At 40.2% G+C, this 13,083-nt stretch overlaps 1 protein-coding gene across 4 annotated transcripts in view; it reads left to right on the forward strand.

Annotated features, from left to right (window-relative positions):
- The window catches only part of kcnip4a (potassium voltage-gated channel interacting protein 4a), a gene marked incomplete at its 5' end in the record, with an annotated part of 146,560 nt that extends 133,645 nt beyond the window's left edge, over positions 1-12,915 (forward strand). For 3 of the 4 annotated variants that reach the window (XM_083992712.1, XM_083992714.1, XM_083992715.1), the window contains 6 exons: positions 2,301-2,425; positions 9,796-9,865; positions 10,398-10,468; positions 11,001-11,108; positions 12,441-12,707; positions 12,815-12,915. In XM_083992712.1, the coding sequence (XP_083848838.1) occupies positions 2,301-2,425; positions 9,796-9,865; positions 10,398-10,468; positions 11,001-11,108; positions 12,441-12,707; positions 12,815-12,862 (689 nt within the window). In that variant the 3' untranslated portion in view covers positions 12,863-12,915. Of the gene's footprint in view, positions 1-779; positions 880-2,300; positions 2,426-9,795; positions 9,866-10,397; positions 10,469-11,000; positions 11,109-12,440; positions 12,708-12,814 lie in introns of all 4 variants that reach the window. The other variant, XM_083992713.1, reaches the window with a different exon arrangement.
- Positions 12,916-13,083: the final 168 nt, after the last annotated feature.

A 13,083-nucleotide genomic window follows, 5' to 3' on the forward strand; every position in this document is an offset into this window, starting at 1 on the left:
TTCATACTCAAGAGCTGCACCACATACTGTAGGCTATAACACTTGATTATTTGTGTATCGTGGTCATCAGTTTAGATATCCCACCTTTTGTCACACCTACGTGACGGTGTCGCAGCCGGGAAAACGCTCTTTTGTCCAGAGCTGTGTGAAAAGAGCAGACACCTGATGTGATATTGAATTCCACCTTGACGTGAGGTCAGAAGCACCTTATCGTATGTCTGTGCACCGATGACCTACAGCGTGCTAGGAGACTCATTAATAAGTCATGTGACCCAGTGCTCTAGATCCTGATCTCAGACAGTGACCACAGTCAACAGTATCTGGCTGCTAAACATCAACACGCTCACTGAGCTAATTACCCCAGTCGGCTAATTTTAGCGTCACAGATCTGCGAGCACGACTGTAATACTCTACAGCAGCGATGCTGGTGGTTGGATAATTATCAGTGACTCACAGTTCCTGTAACTCAGGTTCATTCTAGTTCAGTTGTGTGTGTGTGTGTTTGTGCTCGTTAAATTAACTTCATAAACTTTGCGGGATTTTTAAGTCAGCCAATTTAAAAACTGGTGCTGGCTTTCGGAGCTGCCTGGTGAAGCTTTAATCCTCCAGTGCAAAACCACTGTGTTGTTGTCCTGAAGAAGCAGCTATGAGAAACAGTCTTATCTCTATATTGTGTGAACTTAAATACCCCTTCACCTCTTGCATGTCCAATTTGCCCAGAATTGCACTCAGGCTGTTACAGTAGATGCGTGGGTAAGACCTAATGCTGTATTTCCCAGGTTACCCTCAGATTGTCCACAAGCGCGGAGTGAGAGCACGACTCATGAGGCTCTTTCCATGCTCCACAGCCAAAAAGGCATCCTCCAGTAATCAAAGCAAGTGGCTCTTCCAAGGCTCTCTCACTCTCTCTGTCTCTCTTCTGTGATGATTTGTCTTTGGTTGTTATCTAAGATGCTTTTTCCCCTCTGTGCCTTTTCTCGGTAAGGGTGCACACACTCAGTATAGGATTTAGTCACACATGAATGCACCGGCTGAGATTCAACTGCAATATTCTTTTTTTTTAATCCTTTTTACTTGCTTTACATTTCACATAGAACATTTTTCTCTTGTAGTTTATAGATGAAAACATTTACCTTTTGAATCCCACATTCTGTGTCACAAACTATAAACTGTTTTCTTGTCTGTAACAACATCTATGTCACGTCTGCCCGTCCTGGGTGAGGGATCCCTCCTCTGTTGCTCACCCTGAGGTTTCTCCAATTTTTCCCTGTTAAAAGGGTTTTCCATGGAGTTTTTCCTCAGTCGAAGTGAGGGTCTAAGGGCAGAGGATGTTGTGTTGTGATGACATGTAAAGCCCTTTGAGACAAACTGTTTGTAAAAACGGGCTATACAAATAAAATTGCCTTGTCTTGCCTTGATAATAAACAAAGATGAGAGTATTTATTTTTTCAGTTTTGCGTGTCAAAATGATTTTAATTTCCTCCAAGGTTGTTACAGTACAACAACAAAAAGCTAAATTTGCATGTCTCTGAATATCCTCACCACATTCATCTCCTCAGCAGTGAGTGTGTGTGTGTGACTTCTGGACTGTCTTGACAATGAAAGCCAACATTGGAGGGAATATCTCCCAACATCACCTCTGAATGCAGAGCATTAGCTCCACAGCAGCAGGTTAAATGTGCTCTTTTGATACAGTAGTCCTCTGGCTGTGGGCCACAATCAGACCCTTGGAGCTAATGAGGCATTTAGACACTGTGTCACACTTCAGGTATATGAGAGTTCCTGCGCCAACAAGGCGAGTCAAACGCCGTGCTGCGGGGACAGCGCCGTCTTTGACAGGGCCGAGACAGCATCTGCCATCATTACAGCCCCATTAAAAAGTTTCACAGGGTTCAGCTGCCCTCCTTTATGAAGAGGCACTCTGCCACAAAGACTGTGTTCCGGGGTCTCAATAACACTAATTACCTCTAAGACGCCTTTCACATTTTTGTTTGGTTTTTGTGTAGCATTTGAAAATAAAAGGACCTGATATCATAAGGAGAAAAAGGGGCTTCGAAATCGTTTCAAATTTATGTATTTTCTTTGTTACGGTGAAGGTTATCCAGACTTTGAGGCCATGTCATGGCAAACTGTGGCATTTTGGAGAAGTTGCAAATGTCCAGGTTTATTTACTTAGCTCTTGGTGATATTTGGGGGGTGGGGGTCTAATGGGATGTCTCAAATTCCAGCCTCAGAAATTTTAATTAGCAAAGACTCGCAGCATCTGTTCACATTCTGACCTTCTTCCTCCTCCTCTCCAGACAGCGTTGAAGATGAGCTTGAACTATCTGCAGTCCGCCATCGCCCCGAGGGCCTGGAGCAGCTTGAAGCCCAGACACGTTTCTCCCGCAAGGAGCTACAGATCCTTTACCGCGGCTTCAAGAATGTAAGTGACCAGGCCACCGTGCAGCATCAGCACCATTTATAATGTACAGCTCAGTGGGCTTTGTTCCCTCCGAGACATCTCTCTTTTCTGAACATCAAAATCCATGTTTTTCTTTGATTATATTTGATTTATTCTTTTACAACCCTCTGTTGTTGGCAGGGGTCTTTCTACCTGGGTCTCTGCAGTGCAAACACCTCCACTTCATCTATTCAGCTCCATGTTGCTCATGTAGCAATAAAATGATAACTATGCATTTAGGAAATTATATTTTTGCTGAATCATCTGCATCTTGCACTAAATGTTATCAAGTCAAATTGTGCTTACCACAGGAAATTGGAAATTTTCCGTACATTGTTCATTGTGCCAGAGATAATTGGGTCATACCTCGAACCGATTCAGGAAGATTACTGATGAGCTATCCGGTCCAATCTCCTGGAGAGCAGCCCACATAAAGCCACCTGACTTCATTGTCACCTCTAGTGTGAGGCGTAATGAGATGACCCAGAATTAACTCAACCCAAATTGTCTGGCATTGAAAGAGAGGAGCGCAGCGAGAGTCCTGTGGTAGTGAAATTCCCATGAGGCTTCAGTTTCCTGTTGAGCCTGCACTGTGCTCCAGCCAAGTCCCTGCAAAGCCTGCCCATTAGTCTGCTTCCACTTGAGACAGCGTAAGAGGTAAGAAGTGGACTAATGAGGCCTTTAATTTGTGCCACACACTTCGCCTGACTTACTGTAACACAGAGGGAATAGATATTTCATATGTTTATAGACACACTATCTTTCTTTCTTTTTTTTTAATTTTAGCCACATTAGCTGCACAGCTCGAGGAACAGCAGCATTGTTTCATTGGTCATTGGACCACCTTGGATGGATCTCTATGAAACTATGCTGCGTTCATAACAACTCGGAGGTCGGGATTCCCAACTCGGAAATTTCCGACTTCCGACATTATTGCGTTCACGCTGCAGGAACTCGGAAGGAAAAAAAACATGGATACCTGAAGGAAGTTTGGCGTATTGTGGCTCATCGCTGAATATGAAAAATCAATGCAGCAGTAAATGATGTTTATTTTGGAGGAGAGGAGACGCCACAGATGAGTGCACATATAATGTTACAGCCTGATAACAGTTAAACATTATTTCCGTCACATACCACAATTTCACTCAATACAACAATCACAGCTTAATATAAACGTATTTCATATAGGCTACTGCAATAATACACAAAAATATGCATTTAAACCTCAACAAAGAACTTAAAATGTCTAAATCCTAACCGTTTAAGACGAGGGCCGCCATGTTTTGATGTTGTCGTGACGTCAAGTCGGAAAGTCGGAGCTCTGATATAATACCCGAGTTCCCAACCTGTAATTTCCGAGTTCGATGCCGTTCAATTCATTTTTTACAACTCGGAGCTCGTTTTTTTCCGACTTCCGAGTTGTCTTGAACGCAGCATTAAACTTTCATGGTACCAAGAGGATGACGTATAAAAAGTATCTTTCTCTACTGTAGGTCATGGTTTTTACTTATCCAATGTAATATGATGTCTATAAAATGTATGGCACTGAATTCTGGAAATGCCTCAACAACTATGGATGGATTGTAGTGAAGTTTAGTGAGTTTAGTTTGATGAGCTCCTCTAAGGATGAATTCTAGGAACTTGTTGATCAGCAGGTTTTTCACTTAGTTCAAAGCAGTGCTATGTCAAAGAAAAGACCTCACAGAGATATACAAAAGCTCGACCGTAGATTTTTAAATTTTATTCTTCAGTACTCCTTCATCTGTATAATAAGATGGATGTTGTTGAGGCAGAGGTCCAAATTTGACAACGACAAAGACGTATTGCTCATAAATTGTAGCCGCTAAAAAGCTTTTGTGCATCACTAAGTCCAAAATGAAGCTCATTTTTTAACTGCCAGGGTCAAACAGCTCGTCTCTGCTTTGCCTCAACCTGGTGACATTGGCAGAATAAAGGTAAAGCTTTTAAGGCCGGCCAGACTAATTGAAGCTGGCAAGGTTCCCGTGATGAGAAATCTGGCCCTTTGTCCTTGGTGTCCGGGGTTTCGAAACGAATCAAATGCCTCTAAAGCAGGTGACAAGATCACCCCTGTTTGTCTTGACATTACACTTTATATGTAATCCACTTGTGGTGCTGGTGCTGAAAGTAGTGGAGCTTTGGCTTCAATCTAGTACTGTGTCCATCAGGGGCTCAGAACACAGTTTCTGTTTGGTCTGAAGGTTGAATTTGAGCAAAGGTCGATGTAGAGAATCCATTGTTTCATAAATTCCTTGACCCCAGACTACAGGAAATAACACAATATTATCCTCATGTCTGGCTAAATCTTCTGGGCTTTCACAGTTCACAGTCCAGGGCATTGCCTCGGGCGCTAGATTAAGATCTCACAGTTTCTATTCCATCAGTGATGATGCCTCTGTTCACAGGTTTATTTCATTCCCCACACTACTTATTGCTGCATCGCTTCATGAGCCTCAGAAAGGAATTTCATGCCTGGCTGGTTCTGCATTTCACAGATTGTATTTGTGATTTTTATTTTCATGGATGAACTAATTCTACAAGCATATCATGAAATGAATACAAATACATTTCTGACCTCTCACTCTCAATCTGATGAGCCAGGCACTGAATAATGTGCAAAACGGAACAATATCCAAGGGCAAGTGGAAACCACACCCTCATTTACACAACATATCACTTGTTACTATTCCTATACTCATTACTCTTTGCCCATTAGGTGGATAAAGAAATGCATGGATAAAGATAAACAAAATAACTATACAGTGTATGCACCTTGACCCTTTATGTCTTAAACGATGTAGGAAATAGTTAATAATAATAATAATAATAATAATAATAATAATAATAATAATAATAATAATAATAATAATAATAATAATAATAATAATAATAGTAATAGACTTAATAATAGACTTATCATTCCAGTTGCATCCATATCTAAGTGTTGACATCATCGTCATTTTTTCATTCATCAGTTTGACAGTTAGAGGAACTGATTTCTCAAGCTCAGTGTCAATGACTTTTGTAAAGAACAGTGTGTGATTGAAGTCCTGTCTTGTAACTAATAGTTTGTCCTGATGGAACATTATGGCAGTTATCAATGGAGTGTAACTGTTCCACTGAACTCTAAATTGAATTGCAGTGACACGTTCTCAATTGCAAAGCGACCTCTATCGTCAATGTCGTCATGATCACGGAATTTTACCAACCTTTAACTTCCCCTGAGATTTGTAAAGAAGAGTCAGCAAGGTTAAAAGAAAGATGCTGACTTGGAACACAGCCATTCTTATATTACTGTTCCACTTAATCAGTATGTTAGTCGTGTTGACAGCTGTAATTGCCCATCTGTGTACCCACACACACACACACACACACACACACACACACACACACACACACACACACACACACACACACACACACACACACACACACACAGGCGTGCACAGACTGTAAAGTGTAGTGAAATGGTGTATTTTAAAAACTCCATGTTCTCACTTTAAGCATTTAATTACACTATATTACATTTTCCTAGCACAGCTTCAACAACAGGTTGACTGTTGACAGTGCATCCACTGCAATGTTGTAGAACATAAACAATGCTCTAATTAACCAAGGCTCTACTAAACAACAAAGAACTACTGTCTGTGTACAAAGATGCTGTGGAGCAACTTTCCTTTTAGAGTAGATATATTTGATATTCTCTTAGTGCTGAACATCTCTGCAGGCTCAGAGTTGTTCATTGAACTGAAAGACACAACAGAACAGTGGCAAATACAGCTGAGTTATTGTGAAATGTCCTTGTCTACATTCTTGAGTGTTAGGTGAGAAGATTGATATTTCTCTCATGACATGGTTAGCTTAGCTAAGTGGGCCGTCTAGCCATGAAATAGACATAGCCCCCTGTGATATTTGTAGTTTTTACATCTCTTTAGTGAAGATTAACCAGATGTTTATTAATGAGCTTTAGAACTACAGTACAGTTGAATATTTTCCAAGCTCTCTTCTCACTGTTATTAGCTTAGTAGGTCTACTTTTGTTTATGAGCTGAAGCTAAATCTGTCCGACATACAATTGTATTTTATACTCAAATTCGAACATGAAAACAGATTAAATTAAAATTCAGAATGAGTCTATACAGTAAACAGGCTATCATGTTAACTCAGTAAACTTCAGCATGTTAGCTTTATGAGCAAAATTACTTGGCTGATGTTGACATTCAGTTCAAAGTAAAGCTTTGAGTCTGGTTTTGTAGACCGGTTTTGTAGACCTAAGACTGTCATGCTTCCTCCTCCTTCCAGCAGTGATCTCCAAACATATTTCACTAAAAAATGTGACAGTGGTATATCCATCTTATCATACAAGCTGTTGTCACTGGTGTCCAACCTGTGGCATTGTACTATACCTTTTTACTACCTCATTTTAATTGTATGCTTAAAAATTGCATCCATCCAAACATATCAAATGGGATAGCTGAATACAAAAAAGAATACATTTTCCTATCCCTTCCTAATCCCCCACCGTGGCGCCCAAAGAATTAATTATTTGCCCCCCAATGTTGCTATGGGTTGCTGTCACTATTTCTGAGATTTAAAAATGGGATGTGAGTTGGAGCCACTGTTCCAACTGAAAAGAGCAACAACACTGGTGTAACTCACATGCTAGTGTGTAGCTGTAGTTTCCTCCATGCCATGTCCTTTGCATCCATCCACTGGTCCATGGTTAACAACATACTGTATAAAAACTACACACGCTTTTCATGCTCCATGTAATCAGGTCACAAAAGTATTATTTTGAGACAAGCGCGTTCTCATTCTGTCTGCCTAACTTCCCCCAAATTCTTGACCTCGCTTCACCCCACAAGATATGCAACTGGGTCTGTGAAGCAACAGCAGAAGAGTGTCAGGGGACTGATGCAGACAACCAAGCAGCATCCTCTTAGCTTCAAACACAAAGCGCCCGTTTGAAGCAAGACAACAAGGTTTCCTCTTTATTTCTTCACCTCCTCAGTTCTGCTTCCCAGAGCGACTGATCAGAGATGGTCACAAGAATTATGGTATGGGGAAACCCTGTGTTTCATGTGTCCCTTGATTCTTATTCTAAACTGAGAGACATTTATAAGACGAAATCAAATGAATTACTGGCTCTATCTTGACACTTCTGAGACCAAATAGTTTTATACATTCAAGTTTTAGACAAAGGTAGGCCTAAAGGGATATTTTACCTTTTTTTATTTCCTTATTTTCTGTCTGATTACTTGATGGCGCTTTATCAGAGAGGTGTTTATGTTATTGTGTCCACCTCATGTATCATCTGTCCCTTATCTTCAATTTCCCACAACAACAACCTCCACCCTTGCGACGTGTTATTTCCCTCCATATGAAACCCAGATACACACGTGCCCACTGGTTCGGAAATTGTCTCTATGGGTGGGGCATCTAAATTCAATATCCTGCCACGGTGCAATGTGCACAACATCACATCAAGCAGAAACCGAGCCTGCAAAACTACCTGCTTTTATCACCACGCTTCTCTGAGCAAGGTCACCTGCCATGTCTTTGTCTGTCTCTGCTCATTGAAAAGACACAAAGCATCCTCCTTGGAAGTCTTACATAAGAGTATTCACTCTTCTCCACTGAGTGCTACCAGACAAACACAAGTGGGTGACTTTGGATGACTGTGAACAAGACTGAGATTTGGATGGTTCACAGTTTGAGCACAAGCCTCTGTTCCACTGTCTGAGTGCTGCTGTGCAACAAGATGATGACAGAACAAAATGTTACCTTTCTGCCTACATGTTTCTTCAAGCTCCTCAGAGAATAAAATAGTCCAGAGTAAACTGAACATTAACTAAACTCCAGGATTTATTCCTCTCACTTGGACTCAATTCTTCATGATTCTTTTAAGTACCTCCATGTTTTTAAACTCTCCCAATCTTTCCTGGAAACTTACAGTACATTAACAAGTGAGCAACAATGTCTTTTCCTTTTATTATAAAAAGGTTAATCACCTAATAAATACATTTTTCACTTAGAAAAACTGTGGTGTGACTATTTATTTTCCTTGCAGATGCAAACATATGAAGAGTTCATTTGCAAAAGCAGATAACTCCGTTTATAAAGAAAAAATCGAAACAATTTTTAATTATTATTTACACCAGGTGATATCAGTCAAACCAAAGTTGAGTGGCTTTGACCAAGGAGATGAGACGTAACAAAACAGACGTAGCTCAAAAAAATAAAGCTTTACTGAAAACAACACTATGCAAAGAATAATTCAAAAGCATCAGCTCATCTTTTTCAAAATGGCACTTGTCTGCTTTTGAAAATTAAGGCCAACCAGACAAAATAGATGAGCAAAAAAAAGAAAGAAAGAAAAAAAACCTGCACCACATTTCAGCATTATGCATATTTTTTTTTAAAGAAAGCACACTTCCCCGTACAGTTGACATGGGTTTTGGATTCTGCTTTACTGATCTTTGAGCAGAGACAGGGGAGGAAGTGAAAGTCTGTTCACTGATTCAACTGCACTGTTTGTGTTGGCAAGACATGAGCCTGATATCTGCAGGCAGCTGGTTGGCTAGCTTCAGCTCAGAGACAGGAACAGACTCAATAAAGTAGGATCTACACACTGTTCACTCAACTTCCTCAGCTTCACATCTCGTCCTGTCAGCTTAGATCAGTGTGCCGGGTTTTTTTTTTAATTTTTGGCAGTCTTTCTCGTGATCTCTATATTTATGTGATTGCTTGTGTGTTTTTATTTATTTTATATATTTATTTTCATCATTTCTTTCCCGTCACTGTCATGACCTTAGGAAGCTCATATATCCAGCTGCCATCAATGGTCCTCGTCCTTTTTCAGTTAACGTAACATTTTTGGGAATGTTGTAGTGATTTGCAAATGCAACTACCAATCTTGGGGGAAAAGTGATATTGGCTCATTGGAATACAAATCAATTCTAGTTGGAAGATCATTTCAACCACGATTGAAATGGTAACGTCACAGTACACTGGTTTCCTGTACATCACTGAAGCGAGACAGAAAAGTTCAACCAGCAAAAACCTGCTTGTTTTTAAAAGCCGACGTCTGACTACAGTGAAAAGCTGACTCAAGTTCATCCACAAAGATTTTAAGATCCCCTCTAGACCTGTTTTAATACATACAGTATATTGTATGTATAAATAATTTGTCTCTTGTTGTTTTCCCAAGTGTGTAATAGATGTAATTGTATATTGGAGCACGACTTGGACTTGTCTTAAAGTAAAGTTTAAGGAAGAAGCTTTAATATGGAAGGAGGCTTTAATAGAGATGCTGAATGTCCCTCTGTCTTGCAGGAATGTCCCAGTGGAGTCGTCAATGAAGACACCTTTAAAGACATTTACGCACAGTTCTTCCCACAAGGAGGTTTGTGCCCATTGTTTCCCAGCTTGTGTCGCCTCTCATCTCCTCTGTGTGCTGGACTCACACTCATTGTCTCTCATTACAAAACATATGTTCCCCAAGTCTAAAGTACTTGAAGTTAAAGTTCTGTGAAAGGAAATGCAGGGACAGTGAGAGACAGTCGCTCCACACAGATACAGTTTACCCACTGTGGGTTCTCATCATTATGCAAAGATTCTACCCAAGGAAACGGAGAGAAAACATTATGGAGGCTTTGATATATCTGTTCAGAGAGGGGGAAAGGCAGAGCAGAAAATATAATGGCTCGCCACACAGTAAACAATGATAGAGCGCTAAGCTTTAAGCCTATTGTTCTTCTCTCTCATTATGGAGAAAATTATATCGGAGGGTATTTTATCTTTGAGCTTGTTGAGAAAAGCTACAAAACTTCCCTTTGAACCATTGTCTTGTTTGCAGTGGGTGAAACTGCTGAGTGGAGTCTTAATCATGGCTGATTCTTTATTTAATTTCATGCGTGTGTTTGTTCTCTTCATAGATGCTTCAACATATGCACATTTCCTGTTTAATGCGTTTGACACAGATCACAATGGCTCTGTGAGTTTTGAGGTAAGACGAGTGTTGTTGTTGTGTTCACTCTGTCCAACAATAAAGACAACTGAACGTGTTTTTAAGTTTCTACAAACAAAGCCACTAAGTCATTGCACTGGAACATTATGTAACCTGCAACCCCAATCATTTTTTATTTAGCCCAAGCAAGTCTACTGCAGACTCTATCAACATGTGATAAATATTTATGAAAGCACAATTCTGCTTATTAGGGGGAGAAGCTGCCTTCACTTCAAACCAAAGCCTGACTGGCTGATGTGCATGTCACAGATTATCAGACAACTAATACATTCAATAATGACGTATTTTTGATTCACAGTGTCTTCACTTTTGCTCTTTCATGATTAGGATGCATTAATTAATACCTGGCATAATATCCCTGCAAAAAATGTAAATGTGTGAAATCAGCTGGTGTGCTTCACATGTATTATATCTTTGCTGCTTATTTCTATTTTTTTCTTTAGCTCATAGGTTTTCAAATACTTGTTTACAAAATATTAGTTAATAAATGTGTGTGTTTTATGTATTGCAGGATTTTGTTATGGGCCTCTCAATCCTTCTGCGAGGCACAGTCCAGGAAAAACTCAACTGGGCTTTCAACCTTTATGATATCAATAAAGACGGATATATAACTAAAGAGGTACGAACCAGCAAACACTGTCCAAACACTGTCCATGATCATCAAGAGGCTTCAGCCAGGTCTAGCAGCCAATTAGCTTCCACGCTGGCGATATTTACATATAGATTGTCAATTTGCCCAGGTTTTTATAATGTCAGGTAGTTGTTAACACATTACATTAAAAACCAGAAATGTCAGGCTGGTGGTGTGGATGGAGGAGAAGGCAGCAGGATTCATCCTCTGTGGACCATGAGTGTAATAACAGTGTGATGTGATAGCATCAGTCTGGGCTGTAGCCTACTGGAGGGTTGCTAAGCAAACTGCACTGTCCCTGTAGCCATGCTGCTGCTAACAGGCCTCAACACTGAAAATGATACTGAGACTGGATAATCCTCAAACCTTGATATTTAGAGTAACAGGACCAGTGTTTGTCTTTATGGTTCAAAAGCCATTGTTCAAATATTTGAACACCTTTTGTGAACCTCTATTCACTTCACTGATATTGCTGTAAAACTGAAATAGTACAAGTAGTAGTAGTTTATTCGATCTTGTGCACAAATTGTTATAGTCAGGCATCAATCAAAAATCAATCAACATTCAGTAATGCATTCCTTAAAGCAGAAGTAAGTGATATATTTGTGTTAATATAAGTCTTAAATAGTTCTATCTTCCGACAGAAATCACTTATATAGAGTGTTTGGTCTGAAACACGGGTCTGTCAGTCACTCTGCTCTGCTGTAAGCTGAGGAGAAAACTTTCCTTGTATCCTACAAGCTTTATCCAATGAGGAGAGAGAACGGCATAAAGGGGCGGTCCTCTCTGTGTGTGCAGCCAAGGGATGCGCGTGAATGTGGTGACGTAGGGACGAGGGCAGAGACTGCTAACTCCATCGGCTGACAGGAAGTTAGCCAAAACCACCGGATCGCTTACTTCTGCTTTAATTCAAACTTAATTCATAATTGTTACATAGATTAAAAAGGGTGTAGGCTGAAGCTATTCAGCTTACTGTATACTCTAAGTGCCTACCCTTTAATTCTTCTGTCCAGTTAGACCTTTGGAGCTCTAAACCATGAATGAAACTATGAAACCATGAATGAAACTATGAAACCATGATCGGAAATCTTATAATCAACAGATGAAGCCAAATAAAAAAACAGCATTAAAGTTGCAGTCAAATCTCAAATCATCAATCCTGTAATAAATAAATGATAATAAATAAATAAATAAATAAATAAATAAATAAATAAATAAATAAATAAATAAATAAATAAATAGATAAATAATCTGCATCATGGGTAAATAAGGAGGTGTTTTTGTGATTTGGATGAACTGACCGTTTTCTGTCCGTCACAGGAAATGCTGGACATCATGAAGGCCATCTACGACATGATGGGAAAATGTACATACCCTGTCCTCAAAGAGGAGACGCCTCGTCAGCACGTAGAAGTTTTCTTTCAGGCAAGTCCAGAGTTGGCAGCGGACACAGCTCTGTCCAGTAGCGAGGCTTTCACTGACCACTTTTATTTATCATCTCTCTCTCTCCTCTGTCTCACACAGAAGATGGATAAGAATAAAGACGGAGTGGTTACCATAGACGAGTTCATCGACTGCTGCCAAAATGTAAGCTGGATACACCCGGCACATCTGCTCCCACTGCTGCTGGCACACACACACACGCGCACACACACGCTGCATTTTCTCATTACATTGTGTCTTTGTGTCTACAGGATGAAAACATCATGCGATCAATGCACCTCTTTGAAAACGTTCTTTAACTTGGGGCTGAGCGCGGAGGCTTTGGGAAACAACATCATCCTCAGCTCGGCCCAGTGACTGACGTGGAGTCAGACTGTGTACAGTGTGCTATGCAGACTTTTGACCATAGATAAAATATTGTTCATTACTGTGGGCCGCGGGTAGGAGTAGGTAGACTGGTGGGAACACTCTGGAGTGAGTTGCCTTCTCAGCATTTTATTGAGTCAGGTGTGGAAATTTA

Source organism: Trachurus trachurus (genome assembly GCF_905171665.1).
Source record: "Trachurus trachurus genome assembly, chromosome: 18".
Classification (NCBI taxonomy): domain Eukaryota; kingdom Metazoa; phylum Chordata; class Actinopteri; order Carangiformes; family Carangidae; genus Trachurus; species Trachurus trachurus.